The 17,258-nt window shown below is 45.5% G+C and overlaps 1 protein-coding gene across 1 annotated transcript in view; it reads left to right on the top strand.

Moving 5' to 3' along the window:
* The window catches only part of TBX19 (T-box transcription factor 19), a 30,715-nt gene extending 14,986 nt beyond the window's left edge, over positions 1 to 15,729 (top strand). Inside the window, exons 4-8 of the mRNA XM_002760412.6 lie at positions 628 to 689; positions 3,382 to 3,443; positions 7,023 to 7,211; positions 10,764 to 10,899; positions 14,475 to 15,729. Of these exons, the coding sequence (XP_002760458.1) occupies positions 628 to 689; positions 3,382 to 3,443; positions 7,023 to 7,211; positions 10,764 to 10,899; positions 14,475 to 14,769 (744 nt within the window). The 3' untranslated portion in view covers positions 14,770 to 15,729. The remainder of the gene's footprint in view (positions 1 to 627; positions 690 to 3,381; positions 3,444 to 7,022; positions 7,212 to 10,763; positions 10,900 to 14,474) is intronic.
* Positions 15,730 to 17,258: the final 1,529 nt, after the last annotated feature.

Raw genomic sequence — 17,258 nt, 5'->3', positions numbered from 1 at the left:
CTCTATGACGATCACTATCTCTATGTCAGATGTCTCTGATGAGAAGTGAAGCAGGCTCAGGCTAAGGCGGATAAAGAGAGTGACAGTGAAGGGGTGTGATAGTTTGCTCTTTGCATTGACGTGGCTCCATGTGTACATGGTTATTGATGAATGAGGGACTCGATGCTAGATGGCACTCTCCCAGAGGGGCCGGATCACACCTGTGCTGCTCTCCACTGTGTTCCAAGTGACTAGAAAAGTCAATGGCATGCAGTAGGGGCTCAAGGATTGTTGAAAAAAATAAATGAGTAAAAAAATGAACGCTAGGCTTCAAACATCAGGGCTTTGCTCATTTCCAGTGCTTTGCCCTCTCTTTTCTTACCTTACATGGCATTAACATTTTCACCACGTGCAATGATAAAATGTCCTTTGCCAGAGGCAGCGCAGTGGTTATTAAGTGCACGAGTGAGCAAAGATGCAAAGGGCCTCGGCCTCCCAGAGTGCTGGGATTACAGGCATAAGCCACCATGCCTGGCAGGAAAGGGAAGACAAACAGAGGGAATTAACCTGGATTTACGGATGTCAAAGGGTCTGTCTGCCCATGTGTATCCCACTTTTACTAACACTTCTTGTCTTTGTAAATGCAAGATAACAGCTCTCAAAATCAAGTACAATCCTTTTGCCAAAGCCTTCTTGGATGCCAAGGAAAGGTGAGTAGAGAAATTTTAGTAAAATCTTCTAATGAATGATTTCTGCAATGCAAATGTGTAATTTATGATTATCTTGAAAGGAACTAGACTAGTAGCACTTGCATTACCTTTGATAGAAATATGCTTTCAATATTCAATATTCAACAAAATCTATAAAATTCAAATTATAATTATTCCTTATAACAGGGATAATATAATTAATATAATTAATATTATCCCTGTTATGAAGAATAACTGTTAATTATGTTTTTTTAAGCCCTGTTTTACTATAAATTCTTGAAAGTAGCACAATCACATTAAAAACATTAAATGATTTAGATTTATAATAATTCACTCTGCCTTTTTCCTAATTACTTCTGAGTAGCATGGCTTTAATAAATTGTTATTTTAAAATGACACTTAGGCCAGGCGCGGTGGCTCATGCCTGCAATCTCAGCACTTTGGGAGGCTGAGACGGGCAGATCACCAGAGGTCAGGAGTTTGAGACCAGCCTGACCAACATGGAGAAACCCCATCTCTACTAAAAAAGCAAAAGTAGCCAGTAGTGGTGGCTCATGCCTGTAATCCCAGCTACTTGAAGCAGGAGAATTGCTTGAACTGGGAGGCGGAGGTTGCGGTGAGCCGAGATGGCACCATTACACTCCAGCCTGGGCAACAAGAGAGAAACTCAATCTCAAAAAAACCCAAAAAACATAACACACACACACACACACACACACACACACACACTACACTTAGCTTAGGAAAAGTGAAAAATGGAGAGAGGTTCACATTTCCTCTGCTGCAAAAAGAAGTCAGAGACTTCTGAGGGTATGAGTGATGATTCTGCTACTATGGGTCAGCGACCTGCCATGTCTCTCTCTCTCTCTTTACTTCCTTCCGTCCTTCCCTCCCTCCCTCCCTCCCTCCTTCCCTCTCTCCTCTCTCTCTTTCTTTCTTCCTTCCTTCCCTTCCCCTTCCTTCCTTCCTTCCCTTCCCCTTCCTTCCTTCCCTTCCCTTCCCCTTCCTTCCTTCCCTTCCCCTTCCTCCCTTCCTCCCTCCCTCCCTCCCTCCCTCCCTCCCTCCCTCCCTCCCTCCCTCTCTCTCTCTCTCTCTCTCTCTCTCTCTCTCTCTCTCTCTCTTTCTTCTGAGTCAGCCTGGAGTGCAGTGGCGCTATCTCAGCTTCCTGGGTTCAAGCAATTCTTCTGTCTCAGCCTCCCTAGTGGCTGGGATTACAGGTGCCTGCCACCATGCCCATCAATTTTTTTTTTTACTTTTTAGTGGAGATGAGGTTTCTCCATGTTGGCCAGGCTGGTCTTGAACTCCTGACCTCAGATGATCCACCTGCCTCGGCCTCCCAAATTGCTGGGATTACAGGCATGAGTCACCATGCCCAGCCTCTATATCTTTTCCATCCCAGGAAAGAGAAGATGATGGTGCTTATCACTGACTTTTTAATTGACAAAGCCTACAGTATAAATATGATTATCTTTGAAATGTTTGGATTTTATGCTTGAGTTTCAAATCTTTTAAATAATCTTTATAATTGTCTAATTTTTCCTGTTCACCTTAAAGCCTCCAATAAGACTCTATATGAATGGATGGATGTTCATAATGATGTATTACAGGACCCTGTCCTGTTCAATATTTGAATACATTATTATTAAACTCACACACACACACAAACACATATACATATACATATATACATGCATTTTTTTAGAGATGAGGGTTCACCATGTTGACCAGGGTGGTCTCGATCGCTTGACCTTGTGATCCACCCACCTACATTATTATTATTACTTTAGAGGTGGGGTCTTGCTCTGTCATGTGGGCTGGAGTACAGTGGTGTGATATAGCTCACTGCAGCCTTAAATTCCTGTGCTCAAGCTATCCTGCTTCAGTCTCCCAAGTAGTGGGGACTACAGGTGTGTGCCACCATGGCTGGCTAAATTTCTTTTTTTAAGAGACAGGGGGTCTCAGTATGTTGCCCAGATGGTCTCAAACTCCTGGTCTCAAGTGATCCTCCTGCCTCAGCCTCCTTACTTGCTGAGATTATAGGAGTGAGCCTGGCTCCAATATTAGAATAAAGTTTGATAATATACAAGACACATTTATAACATTTTCAGTTAACAAAAGGCCTAAAGGACAATCTGATATGTGAGATGACAGAATCTAGATTCAAAGTGATAAAAACATGGTATAATACAGAGAATTTAGGACTGCCAGTAAGAAGAGGTCCTGACTGAATTTTTGCTCTGTAATTTACTGGCGGTAAGTCAGTTTACCTCCTTGAGTTCCACTTTTCTAATCTACAAAATCAGAAAACATGCTAATATTTCCCTCACAGGGCCGTTGGTGGACCTAGCGTATTACACATGTAACTGCGCCCTGGAATCGTCCAGTTCTGACTGCTTGAGTCTTGTCAGTCAGGAGCAATATCCCCAAATTAGCCAGATCGAACTAAACCAGGATAGCGGTAAATATGGTTAAGAGCGGTAACCAGTCAAACGCAACTGCAGGAGCAATTGCACAAATAGAGACAACGCCCTGAAGGAAGGAGAATGGGGAAGGACAGGAGCTTAGCAAAAAAAGGGCTTTGGTTTTCTTATTCTAAGGAATTTGTGGCTCTTCAAGAGAATTTTGGGTATGTTTTATGGTGGACACACATCAGAAGTTGGACAGCCATGGTGCGTTTTCTTTACTCTTTCAGAAATCACCTAAGAGATGTACCGGAGGCTATCTCTGAGAGCCAGCACGTGACCTATTCTCACTGTGAGTTGGGGTACACGAGGCGGGAGGTGCGTGGGGCTGTACTTGGAGCCGGCTCCCTCCACACTCAGAATTTTCCCCTGTCAGGACTGCTTAAGGTCTCTTCCAGATCAAAACCCAACACTGTTTATTCCATTAAAGATAAATGTATGCCCTTTCCAGAGCTTCCAGAGGGCACACCAATGGTCCTAGGCTTAGGGGGTTTAAACAAATGTCAGGCAGGAGATCAGAATGCCAGTGATGAACTTCTGAGACTGGTTATCGTGTCGGCGAGGCACCGAGCCCCCTGCAGCGTGCTCTCGGCTTGCCTCCGGCTTCATGCGCGCCGATCTGGTCTCTCTGTTTTGGAGTTCTCCTGTTCTTAGTGTTTGCTTATTTTGGAGTTGGTCCCCACAGCAATGTGTCACGCAGGCTGTGGCCTCCAGGAGCAAGAGTCTTTGTTTGTGGACTGGAAGGCTAGGAAGAGGTGGAGTAACACATCTGGGATTCTGAAGGCAGTGCTGGATGCTCCCATCAGGGGGTGACCCTGCCCGAGTCCCAGGTTGGTGGAGGGAATCCTCTCAGCTGCAGTGCAACCCATGGTCAGTGAGATCAGCGTAGGAAAGTTAACCCTGGTGTCTGAAACCCTCTTTAATTTGGATTATATTAGCTTGCGAAGATCCCTTCTGCAGTTTTCCAGCTGTGGAGTTCTTTACTTCCTCCTTCCCTTCCACCCTAGAGCACCTTCTGTGCCAGACCTGGCAGTATAGCCGCAAAAAGAGAAGCTGCTCTCAGCAAAGCACTCTTTAAAAGTGACTGTCAACCTAAATGAAAAACTGAGGCAACATTAACATAAGTAGAAAGGTTATCTGGGCCAAATTTGAGGACTGTGACTTGGGAGCATAGATTCAAGTTCCCCTGAATATATGCCTGCATTAGCAGCACTGGCAAGTGGGTTTTTAAAGGAAAAAAGAAGAGGCAATTCATAAATTATTTACCACGACATAAGCTATTGATTGGCTATATTTTGTTCTTTGTATCACAAATTCCAGGAACATGAAGATAATGGGTAAGGAATTGCCCTCGGAGGAGGTTGCAGTGAGCTGAGATCATGCCATTGCACTCCAGCCTGGGCAACAAGCACGAATCTCCATCTCAAAAAAAGAAAAAAAAAAAAAGAATTGACCCCGGGCATGGGTGCAAGGTGTGCCCTTGACCTAAGTTACCCCCACACTCACATCCCTCTCGGCCTGATGCATTTTGCATGCCTCACATAACTCAAACTGCTCTGAGCTATTTTTCTTTTCTCATTTCCCCCTCAGTTTTTCCCTTTAGGCAAACATGAACTGGAATAAAAACCTCGTTGTATAGGTTAGGGCCATGTGCAGAACCACAGGAGTTCAAAGTTCCTGTGTGGCAATCTTCTCAGCAAACTTCTTGAGGTGTGTACGTTACATGTGGCAAAGTCAGTGGTTTTGAGGGGCTGCTTGCCTGGTTTTGCCCACTGGCTGCCTGAATCTTGATTCTATTAGTCAGATAGGGACCCCTTGGGCCGTAAGTTGGTACAGCCACAGGAAAATGAAGATGACTAAAGGATTTGTTGGGAATGATGGTAGTATGAACTCTGTACAGTTTGTTTACTTGTACTTAAAAAGTATTAAGCAAAGACAGTAGATTCTAATATCAAGCTCCATTTCCTTATTGCCAAAGCCCAGGTGACCGTCCTTAGTCAGCGTTCTAAAGGAACAGCTCTGGTCCTATCTGAATCCCCCCCACTGAGGTCTGGTCAGCGGGAGAACACGCTTCTTGTCCCAGGGCCTCCATTACCAAGTCTCAGCCTTTGCCCATGAACTCACTCGAAAGAGTCTTCTGTTCAGAATCTTTCTACAAGACAGTTTGCGGTCTTCCAAAATATTCTGCAAAATGCTTGCTGCCTGCCATAAAGAAGTGGGATGAAGAAGAAGAAAAAAGGAAAAAAAAAAAACAAATAAAAATGCTTGCTGTCAAGGTGTGCTAGCCAGCTTCCCTTTCTGTGCTATCAGAATTCCATTTGTGGGGTGCGTTTGGGAGGCACCATGAGTCCTCTTGCTTAGAGTAAGAGCTGAAAGCACCTTTCCGCTCGGCAGAAATAGAGAGGCTTTCACTCCTGTGTTACCACAGTAATCATTCCCCCGGAGCTATATTCCCCCGTAGGTCCGCGAGTTACACACACATGTGATGCCTCCTAGACTGACTGACTTTAATTAAGCCAGAAGCACCTTAACTTTGCATTTCTATTAACTACTGCATTCAGACTGTATTTCCTGTAGCTATATTCCAGTTTTGCTTTAGAGGTTTTCCACCCTTTGATAGAGTCCTTCGATAGGACTGTAATCACCTGAAAAATAGCTGAGGGTTGGTTCCTCCCCTTTTTAGACCATATGGGGTAACTTCCCGATGTTGCCATGGCATTTGTAAACTATCATGGTGCTGGTAAGTGTCTTTTAGCATTCTAATGCATTAGAATTCATGCATAAGAGCGGTGAGGATGACCAGAGGTTACTTTCATTGCCATCTTGGTTTTGGTGGGTTTTGGCCAGCTTCTTTACTGCATCCTGTTTTATCTCTGTGACCTGTATCTTGTGCTCACCTCCTATCTTATCCTGTGACTAAGAATTCCTAACCACCTGGGAATGCAGCCCAGTAGGTCTCAGCCTCACTTACCCAGCCCCTATTCAAGATGGAGTCACTCTGGTTCAAACACCTCTGACACAAAGACCACAACATTGCAATAACGAAAGACTTTAATAGATATGAGTCTGGCTGTGCCATGTAGGAGGCAGAGTTATTACTCAAATCAATCTCGTCAAAACCTTGTAGGTGAGGGATTTTTCAAAGGTAGTTTGAAGGAGGAAGTTGGGGAGGCTAGGCAATAGGCGCTTGCTGCTGATGGGTTGGGTGGGAGATGAAATCAGGGAGTTGAAGCTGTCCTCTTGTGCTGAGTCACTTCCTGGTGGGGCCGCAGGTGGGGTTGGTGGTCCAGGTGGAGCCACTGGTGTCAGATATGCAAAAAACCTGAGAAGAGATCTCTAAAGAGGTTCCACAATGTGATGTTATCTGCAGGAGTAATTGAGAAAGTTGCGTGTCTTGTGAAGTCTGGAATAATGGTTGGCGGTCTTTGTGTCTATAGCTTAGCAGAATTAAGGCTCCTCTGTGCTCCTGGCCTGGTGATCTTTCATTAGCTGTACAAAGGCAGTTGAGTTTTAGAGAAGGGTTATCATTTAAACTATAAGCTAAATGTCTCTTAAAGCCAGCTTGGCAGCTTGAAGGCTAAGTAACGGCAAGAGGGAGATTGGCTAGATCAGATCTCCTCGCCTGCCATCATTTTCTCATGGATATAATTTTTGCAAAGGCAATTTCAGGACTGGTCATGCATTTCCTGAGAAGTCAAGTTACCTGCTCATGGGCAAGGGCAGTGGCAGCCGGGAGATGGTACCACCACACAGGCTGGCATCGGTGTCGTTTACAAGAATTGTAGCTGTGCAGAGTAGCTAGCTGGTCACCTGATTTTCGGTGTGGCAGTTCACAGACTGAGTCTTGGTGTCTTCCTCTTGTCTGTTTTAGTGGGAGGCTGGATCTTCTCCAATCCGGATGGAGTGTGCACAGCAGGAAACTCCAATTACCAGTATGCCGCTCCTCTGCCTCTGCCTGCTCCCCACACCCACCATGGCTGTGAGCACTATTCGGGCCTCCGAGGGCACCGGCAGGCTCCCTACCCTTCTGCGTACATGCATAGAAACCATTCTCCCTCAGGTCTGCGACTCTGCTGATTAAGCCTTGGGGGTTTGGGCTGGGGTGGGGGCAGCTGAGAGAAATGGATAAACAGCTATGAAAAGGAGGAGCCAAAGATGGAACCCTTTTCATCTAATGCACATCTATGATATTATTGTTTCTATGTTTTATTTTATTATTTAATGTAAAAATGTTGGATGAACTAGGTGTAACAATCTTAGTGTTTGGTAATTATGTCATAAAACCCTCAGTCTCCTGGTTTCTAATGGGTGGGAAAGGCCAGGGCACTGGTGTTCTGAGCAGTTCAGGCAGTTTTCTAAAAGCCACGTCAAGTTGTGTGGGTCTGAACCACTCCACTCATCGCCTTCATGTGGCTCTTTTCTATGGTTGCATTGACGGCTCAGTGCAGAGAATACTGGGTCTAGTGTTAGGAACTATTAGGAAGGTCTCTGGGGAGCTGGAGCCCTGTATGTTCAGGCCTTAGCTCGATTTAGTTGGAGACTTGCAATCCCAACCTTAATATTTTAAAATAATTTTTGCTGTTTGACTGTTTTTTTAAGTTAGCAGTATTGTTTGTGTGCTTTTTTCTCATTGACTACTAACTTTTCCACCTTTGCCTTATGTAGGCCCAGACCTTGCCTGGTTGTTAGGTTTTAGAAAGAAGGGAGGCATGAAGACCATGGTTACTTTTTCATTATTCATGCAACAAATATTTATTGAGGATCGATTATATGTCAGGCTCTGTTTCAAGCACGGGCGTGCAATGGACAAAGGCTCTGCCCCCATGGAGACTCTATAGTAATATGAAGAGATTGACACTCAATAAAACAAGTAACGTTCATGGCATGGGAGATAATGGAGAGTATTTAGACTCAAGCCTCCCTCCTTCCTCAGTGATAGGCTGAGTTCCACATTTGGAGAGGGTCCTCCTGGTCACCAGCTACCTGTTCCTGTGTCCCTTACCTTACGACCCTTGGCAACCTCGACAGCTGCTGCCAGGAGGAGAGACTATGTAGGTTACCAATAGCAGAAACTGAACAATGGCTCTCTCTACTTCCTAGTTCTTTCCTGCTGTCATCAAATCACATCTTCTGAGCACCTGCCGGGTACCATGTTCTTCTAGGCAGTGGGATAGGAAAGTGATTAAGACATAGCTTCTTTCCTGGAGGGGCTTGGGGTCAGACCAATACATACATAATTAATTCTAACATAATGCAGAAGTATCACCTGGGAACTTCTTAGAAATGGAGACTCTCAGGCTCTGCCCCTGAGTCAGGGTCTGCATTTTAACAAGATCACCAGGGGATTCACTGGCAGTCTAGAGCTTGAGAAACAGTCTATAAAACACACAAGTCAGGGTGCTGTGGGAATGAAGGAAAAAGAGCAGGTAGATATGCCTGGTGGGGCAGCAAAGGCAGCCCAGAGGGGTTAACACTTAAATTGACCTTTGATGGCAGGGCGTGGTGGCTCAATGCTTGTAATCCCAGCACTTTGCCAGGCTGAGGTGGGTGGATCACGAGGTCAGGAGTTCGGGACTGGCCTGGCCAACACAGTGAAACCCCATCTCTACTAAAAATACAAAAATTAGTTGGGCATAGTGGTGGGCGCCTGTAATCCCAGCTACTTAGGAGACTAAGGCAGGGGAATCTCTTGAACCCAGGAGGCAGAGGTTGCAGTGAGCAGAGATCACGCCACTCTAGCTAGCTGGGGCGACAGAGTGAGACCCGGTCTGGCATAAATAAATAAATAAATAAATAAATAAATAAATAAAGCTAGCCTTAAAGATGAATAGAAAAGGACAGAATGGGAGTGGGCGGGGGTATAGGTGGATGACATGTACCACAGGCAGAGGTGCAGGGCGTCCCAGGTAGGGAGAGGGGGCTGAGCAAAGATACAGAAGAGGGAAAGAGCCTGGGTGGTCCGGGAACAGCCTTGGAGCAGAGTGTAGGGGGAGTGGGGACAGATGAAAGATGCAAGAGTTAGGGCCGGAGAGCTTGCAAGTGCCAGAGAGTAAAAAGAAGAGACGTGGCCGGGTGTCTTAGTTCACTTCGTGGTGCTGTAACAAAATACTTGAGATTGGGTAATTTATTAGCAATAGAAATTTATTTTCTCATAGTCCTGCAGGATGGGGAGTTTAAGATTAAGGTGCCAGCATATGGTAAGGGTCTTCTGGCTGTGTCATAACATTGCAGAAGGCATCACGTGGATGGTGGGGAAGAGGGGGAGAAGGCAGGAAGCTAAACCCATCCTTTTATCAGAAACCCACTCCTCTAATGTCGGTACTAACCTATTCATGAAGGCAGAGCCCCTGTGGCCTAATCACTTCTAAACGGCCCCACCTTTCAACACTGTTGCATTGGGAATTAAGTTCCCAACACATGAACCTTGGAGGACACACTCAAACCATAGCACCGGAGATACACGTTGGAATCTTCCTCCTCCCTCCTCTCACTTCTCTCCCCGCTTTCCCTTCCTTCCTCCCTCCCTCTGCCTTCTTCCTCTCTCCTATATATACACTATTTATGCAAATAGAGATTCAAAGAAACGGAAGACATTGTTTGTTTCCCCTCCACAAAAACTGTATATATTTAAGGTGTACGCCATGGTGTTTTGATATACATATGCATAGTCAGGTGATTACTGCTGCCAAGCCAATTAACATGTCCATCCCCTCACACAGTTACTTTTCTTCACGATGAGAGCACCTGAAATCTACTCTTAGCAAATTTTCCAGTACACAGTACAGTGTTATTAACTATAATCTCAGACTGTAAGTTAGATCTCTAGACTTACTCATCCTACATACAGGCAACTCCGTATCCTTGGACCGACATCTGATTTCCCCAGCTCCCCACTCCTGGTGACCACTGTCACTACTGTTACTACTCTCTGCGTCTATGTATTCAACTTTCTTAGAGTCCACACATAAGTGAGATCATACAAGCTACTTCTTTTTGTAAAAACATACAATTTTTTTTCTTATATATATTTTTAAATTGTAAAGCTAGTGTGTCTCTCTGTGTTTCCCAGGAAGGTTTCAAATTCCTGGGCTCAAGGGTTCCCCCCGCCTTGGACTTCCAAAGTGCTGGGATTACAGGTGTGAGCACCGTGCCTGGCCAAAAGGCACTGCTCTTGAGATATTTAAACCTACTGGAGGATGGCTGAGAAGAATAAGTTCCTGGAACTCAGAAATCTCATCTGGGGCACTGGTGGCCCTTAGGCTTAGCCTGAGGGGAGGCTGCTGTGGTCCCTTCTTAAAAGAGAGTTAATATGGTGAAATGAGTTAGATCCGTGACACCCAGGGGAAATCATTCTACCACACTGAGGCTTATCTATAAGATGGAGATAAGGAGTCTCTGGTGTGAATATTGAACTATGAATAACACCTGGCATATGATTGACATTCAAGGACCCTACGTTTCCTTTTATTTTCTATTTCTCTGAGAAAGAGCCAACAAACTGTTGGTGTCTATAGCGCAAGCCCTGGTTACATTTTGCTCTAGGATAATGTCACTGATCATTTTTATGTTTCCTACATTTGCTATCAATTCAACTGTTGTTGTTTCCCCAAAGTGAATTTGATAGAAAGCTCAAGCAATAATCTGCAACTTTTCTCGGGACCTGACAGCTGGACTTCCTTATCCTCCACACCCCATGCCAGCATCCTGTCTGTACCTCACACCAACGGACCAATCAACCCGGGGCCCAGGTAAGACCAACATCATCAACTCACTGGTTGGTGGTCTTGGGCTTTACTTTAGCACTGGGGACTCAAGTTCATTCTTTTTCCTAGGGTGACTGGGTCTAAGCTATTGTCCTGACTTCTAAACAACTAAGAAGTAAAGGCGGCAACAGGATGGAGTTCTGCTTTCATAACTGGAGAAACTGCCCAGTCATATACTGTATGGCCTGCGACCATTTGTTTTAAACCAGTCAGAAATACTTAACTATAGTGGTAGCTAGTAGATACTGACTGCAGAGGAATTGAAGAGGAAAACTATAAATATACACTGAGAAGTCAAGACCCATGATTGTCCATTTTCCCATAAGTCACCCATCCTAAAAAGGGGACATATTGTGGATGGCTGGCCTCACAACCCTGGTAAGAGGGCGGAGTGCAGCATGGAGGACTATGGTTTAATCCTCATACCAGCGACCTGCATTAGGTTCTGATTTCTAGAAATCTGAGTGGGGAAGCAGGAAGAGAAGGCCCCTTTGAGTCTGACAGGCTGGGGTTTGAGTCCTAGTTCTACCTCTTGGTGACTTTGTGACTTTGGGTAATTTTCTTAGTCTTACTGAGCTCCAGCTTTCTTATCCGTATCGTGGAAATAGTATGACCTACTTTGCAGAGTTACCATGAGCACCAAATGCAGAAATGAGAAAATGCATTAACATTCTTTGTAAGGAGTAATATTCTGTGTAAATGTCAGCTGTTATGCAGACTCTTGAAAAGGCCAAAGTGGATTCAAAATTAAAATATGGGACTTGGCCGGGGTGGTGGCTCATGCCTGTAATCCCAGCATTTTGGGAGGCCAAGGTGGATGGATCACCTGAGGTCAAGAGTTTGAGACCATCCTGGCCAACATGATGAAACCCTGTCTCTATTAAAAATACAAGAATTAGCCAGGAGTGGTGGCACATGCCTGTTATCCCAGCTACTTGGGAGGCTGAGGCAGGATAATCACTTGAACCCAGGAGGTGGAGGTTGCAGTGAGCCGAGGCACTGCATTCCATCCTGGGTGACAAGAGGGAAACTCTGTCTCAAGGGAAAAAAAAAAGATGGGATGTGGGACGACATCAGATGACTTGTGATTTGTAAGTCTAGAAAACGTTAGGAGAATGTGATGGCCTAGAATCACCTGGCGTTGTTGTTAAAATGCAGAATCTGATTGGTGGGTCTGGGTGGGGGCCTGAGATTCTGCATTTCTACCAAGTTCCTGGGTGTTGCTGATACTGCTGTGGCCCACAGGGGTGTTGCCATGAGCTACCTGTGGTTGTCAAACACTTGAAAAGCAGCTAGTCCAAGTTGAGGTATATTGTGAGTGTAATACCCACACAGGATTTTGAAGATTTAGTATGAAACAAAGAATAAAAATATCAGTTTTTTAACATATGTATATATAAAAATATAGTTGTATATGTAAATATAGATGCTATTATGTAAATATGATTTAAATGTATACATATAATAATTTACATCAAATGCATGTTGAAATGATAATATTTTGAATATTTTGGTTAAATAAAATAGTAACAGTAGCTGTTTTTTTTCTCAATATGGCTACTAGAAAATTTAAACATATATGTAGCTGACATTTATGGTTTGCATTTTGACACTGATCTAGAGGATCATTTGCATTTGACACTGAACTAGAGGATCTGAGGAAGAGGCATTGAGTTGGGCTGTGGTAGGAAGTGAGAAACAGAATGAAGATGAGGTTCCCTGAAGATATTAAACAATCATGTGCCAAGTTGTATACTAGGTACTTACATATACATGAGTCATCCACATATAAGTCTCCTGTAGAACTCAAAGACAACTCTAAGGCAGGTATTAACATTTCTGGTTTGCTGATGAAGAAACTGAAGCGCAGAGGCCTGAAAAACGTACTGAAGGTCCCACAGTGAGCAGTACAGCTCCTCGTTCTCCCACTGGCCCAGGAGGCATCAGAAAGGGCCTGTGAGAGATAATGTAGAAGAGCGTCTTCTGATAACTGGGGCCAGAATCCCCACAAGCTGAGCTAGCACAGAGAGAGCTCTGAGGATGGGCTTCTGCAGGTTTCATATAGTCCAATGAGGCCTGTAGCACTGAAAAATGGCACCAGGCGAAGGATGGCATTGCCAACTCTGGTTTCCCTGTTGGTGTGTTTAACTCATTCCTGACTCCGTAAATATTTTGTTAGAAACAAACATAATAAATGTATTCAATATTGCCATTGGATAATAAGCCAATTATCAAGTAATGCAGTGTTGGGCAATGCAGAAACTCTCAAATGTAAGAGACATAGTGATGACTAAAGGCCGAAAACATCAGGATAATTGTTCCTATTCCAACTGCATCTATATTAAGGGTGCAAGCTTTGCTGTACGTTACAATCACCTGGGAAACTTAAAACTCATCATACCCAGGCTGCATGCCAAACCAGTTCCATCAGAATCTCTGGGGCAGGGGAGTGGGGTGGGGGTGGGACCCAGGCACCAATATTACTTTTTTATTTTTGAGACAGAGTCTCACTCTGTCACCCAGGCTGGAGTGCAATGGTGTGGTCTCAGCTCACTGCAACCTTTGCCTCCCAGGTTCAAGCGATTCTCCTGCCTCAGCCTCCAGAGTAGCTGGGACTATAGGCGTGTGCCACCACACCCGTCTAATTTTTGTGTTTTTAGTAGAGACGGTGTTTCACTTAGTTGGCCATGCTGGTCTCGAACTCTTGACCTTGTGATCCACCTGCCTTGGCCTCCCAAAGTGCTTGGATTACAGATGTGAGCCACTGCACCCGGCCACCAGTATTACTTTTAAAAACTCCCTGAATGATTCCAATGTGCCCAGTGTGCAACCACATGTGTGAACCAGTGCTACAGAACTAGAGAAGGCAAAGAAAGTGTTCTAGCTCCCAGCCTTTCTGCCAGGGACCAGAGCTCACAGGTGGAGACCAGGAAGGGAAGAATGAATGATAACTCATTTACTGAGTACCACATGCTAAGGACCATATACTCCTCTTCTTATTTAATCCTTGTACAATCTCTGTAAGGTAGGTAAATGATGACTCCACATCTTGAAGATGAGAAAACTGACACTCAGAGATATTAAATAATTTAGCCAAAGCCACAGAGCTAATGAGTAGTAGAGCTGGGATTTAGACTCCAGTCTTCTGCCAGCAATGTGTCTTGGTTATTATGCTACACTGGCCAGGGAGAGATCATATGCAGAAATCATACAGTTTCAATACCTTCTTTTACTGCCTTGCTAATTTTACATAGGATGCAAGAGAGCCCAGATTAATGAAATTCTGTGTCTAAAACTGAATAACTTGCTGGTGGCAGGGCCAGTGCCAGAATCCTGGTCTCAGGACACTTAACCTTATCGTTATTCCACTATACTTTGCTGCTTCTCTTAGCTTTTCTGCAGAAACAGGACCGATCTGTGTCACAGGTAGAAATAAAGCCATGGTCAGAAGCCCTCTTGCAACCATGCCCTTCTCAGCACTGTGTACATGCTTGTCAGGTGGGACTTCTTCCTTGGAGTGCCATTGAACGTTCCCTTCCCCTCTTTCTCTGTCTCTGCAGCCCCTATCCGTGCCTGTGGACCATCAGCAATGGTGCCGGAGGCCCCACTGGGCCAGGCCCGGAGGTGCACGCCAGCACCCCGGGAGCGTTTCTCCTCGGAAACCCAGCTGTGACTTCACCCCCCTCTGTGCTGTCCACCCAAGCACCCACTTCGGCTGGTGTGGAGGTTCTAGGGGAGCCCTCGCTAACCAGCATTGCTGTGTCCACCTGGACAGCAGTGGCCTCACATCCCTTTGCGGGCTGGGGTGGCCCAGGAGCAGGTGGGCACCATTCTCCTTCCTCATTGGATGGTTAAGCAGGATCCTAGGAGCCTCTGTCCACAGAGGCCCTTCTATGTGTAGAGTGCTTAGAAACCACGTCTACTGATCTAGTGAGTCAGGCTGTGAAATCTCCCTTCCCACTAGCTGGCGGCGGAGGTGGGTTATTACGGAAGTCGTACTGGGACAGGGTTCAGTCTGGGTGATGCTGGTTAGGTCATTCACATCTCTCCACCGTTTCTTCTGCACTCCCATTTTCTCTGCAGCTTATTCTTGCCATGCTTAGGTGACAGAAGTCTGTTAAGTACTGTCCTTGTGCTCTGCTCCTTAATCTCAAATAGTTCTGGAAAGCCTCTCTTCCTTTTCCGTGAAGCAAGTGCAGAGCTGTTAAATGAGCTCAAAGTTTACCTAGCTAAGGCCACTGCTTCCTGCTTTGTGCTGCCCGGGAAAGTTTGTGTGGCTGCAGGGCTCAGGTTCGCACGTCTGCTTTGAGACTAGGAGGAAGTGTAAGCCATAGAGTAAGATTAACAAAATGAATAAGGCTGATCATGTGCTACTCACAGCAGTGTGCCCAGACTTGTGGAAATGAAGTCATGTCACTCCTCTGCTCAGAAACCTTCAGTAGTTCACCGTTACCAATGGAATGAAGTCAAATCTCCTCACTGTAGCTAGGTGTGGTAGCTTAAGCCTATATTTTCAGCCCTTTTGGAGGCCAAGGTAAGATGATTGCTTGAGGTCAAGAGTTCGAGAACAGCCTGTGCAACAAAGTGAGACCGTCTCTCCAAACACACACACACACACACACACACACACACACACACACACACACACACACAATTAGCTGGGCATGGTGGCATGTGCCTACAGTCCCAGCTACTTGGAGGAGGATGGCTTGATCTCAGGAGGTTGAGGCTGTAGTGAACTATGATTGTGGCACTGCATTCCAGCCTGGGTGATAGATCAAGACTCTGTCTTAAAATAAAAAAGAAAGAAAGAAATCCTACTATGAGGGATCCCACCATCTGGCCTGAAACCACTTCCCCAGCTTAGGTACCTCTTTTATCCTGTTTCCTCCTATGTTTCCATCAAGGCCAGCGTCTCTGTTCTTTGAACATTCATTGTGCTTTCCCACCTCTGTACCTTGCCTGTGCCTGAGTGTCCTTTCTCCAGTTTACCTGTGTGAATTTGACCCACCTCCCAGGGCCTGGCTGGAATGCAACTCCCTGCATTCAACATCTGATCTGCTGAGATACATCTGATCTATCCCTGCTCACTGTTCTCCCACTGTTTTTGCCTCTGCCATAGAGCCACCTCACTTTGCCTTGTTACCTGTGAGTGTGTCTTTCTCTAGTAGACTGTAAGCCTCTCGAGGGTGAGGCCTAGCCTTCTTGTCTTTGTAACCCACAGCACCTGGTTCTGTGCCTTGCCTACTGTAGGTGCCCAATAAACACTTGCTGAACTGAATTGGTGTAATGTGCATGTGTGCTTCAAGGACAGTGTGAAGTGGCTGGGAGGCAGAGCTTAGGGACACATGCCCCATGACACATAGGTGTGTCCGTGTGGGGGCCGAGGAATATGCTGGCTATGAGTTAGCCCAGCTCCTCATCTAAGACACCACCAATTCTCAGTGAATGATACTGATATGTGGAGATGGGGTGTGCTAGAGTGGTTATTGCCAAATACTGGTACTTGGATCCCCTAAGTCAGGATCCCCTGGAACAGGGCCCTTGATAGACATATAGATTCCTGGGTATACCCCACACCTGTTGGGTTAGAATCTTTGGGGCTGGTGTCCAGGAATCTGCATTTCAAACAAGAGCTCCAGGCATTAGCTGTGGGCTAGGTTTGGAAACTCCTTGCCCAGAAGAGAGAAATAGAATGGTGAATACAACAGGATTCTTATTTCAGATGACTTTTCACCTCTGCCCCAGCCAAGATCATTACTGGAACCAGTGAGCAAAATCAGTTAACATGAGTCTTCCTCTTCTTTTTCTACCTACCACTGGATATACTAATACCCTGGGAGTGAGGTTTCCAGACCTGGATGATGAGCAGTTCTCTAGACATCGACTTTAGACTGCACTGACTGAGCAGCCCTTCTCCGAGCCACTACTTGGGGAGTCTAAGGTTCCACTTGGAGCCTAGCATTGGCTCAGCTGCTTCCACCACTATTCCATCAGCTAAGCCCGTGCCAAAGCTTAGTCTGGGGGGTCCAAACATGGCACTATTGAGTCCTTGGCTCTTTCTACAGCAAAAGGTCCTTCAACATGCTATGGTTATCACTGCCCAATATTTCTGTGCTGTTCCGTTTTTTGGATCTCAGGAAACAATACTGTTTCAGCTACATGGTGTCCATGGAAGACATATTACCTGACTTCAGGTTGCCTGGCCAGAGCTCTGGGCCACTAACTGGTGTGTGAGTGCAAAGGCACAATGGATCCATGCATTTGGAAAGCTTCCTGGTCAGCATGCCCACAAGGCAGCACTGCTCCTGTTTCCCTGTCCCTTTACAATACCGTTAGAGGTC

This window comes from Callithrix jacchus, chromosome 18, assembly GCF_049354715.1.
Source record: "Callithrix jacchus isolate 240 chromosome 18, calJac240_pri, whole genome shotgun sequence".
Classification (NCBI taxonomy): Eukaryota; Metazoa; Chordata; class Mammalia; order Primates; family Cebidae; genus Callithrix; species Callithrix jacchus.
The sequence above is the reverse complement of the archived record's forward strand: the minus strand, read 5'-3'. Positions and strand labels throughout refer to the sequence as shown.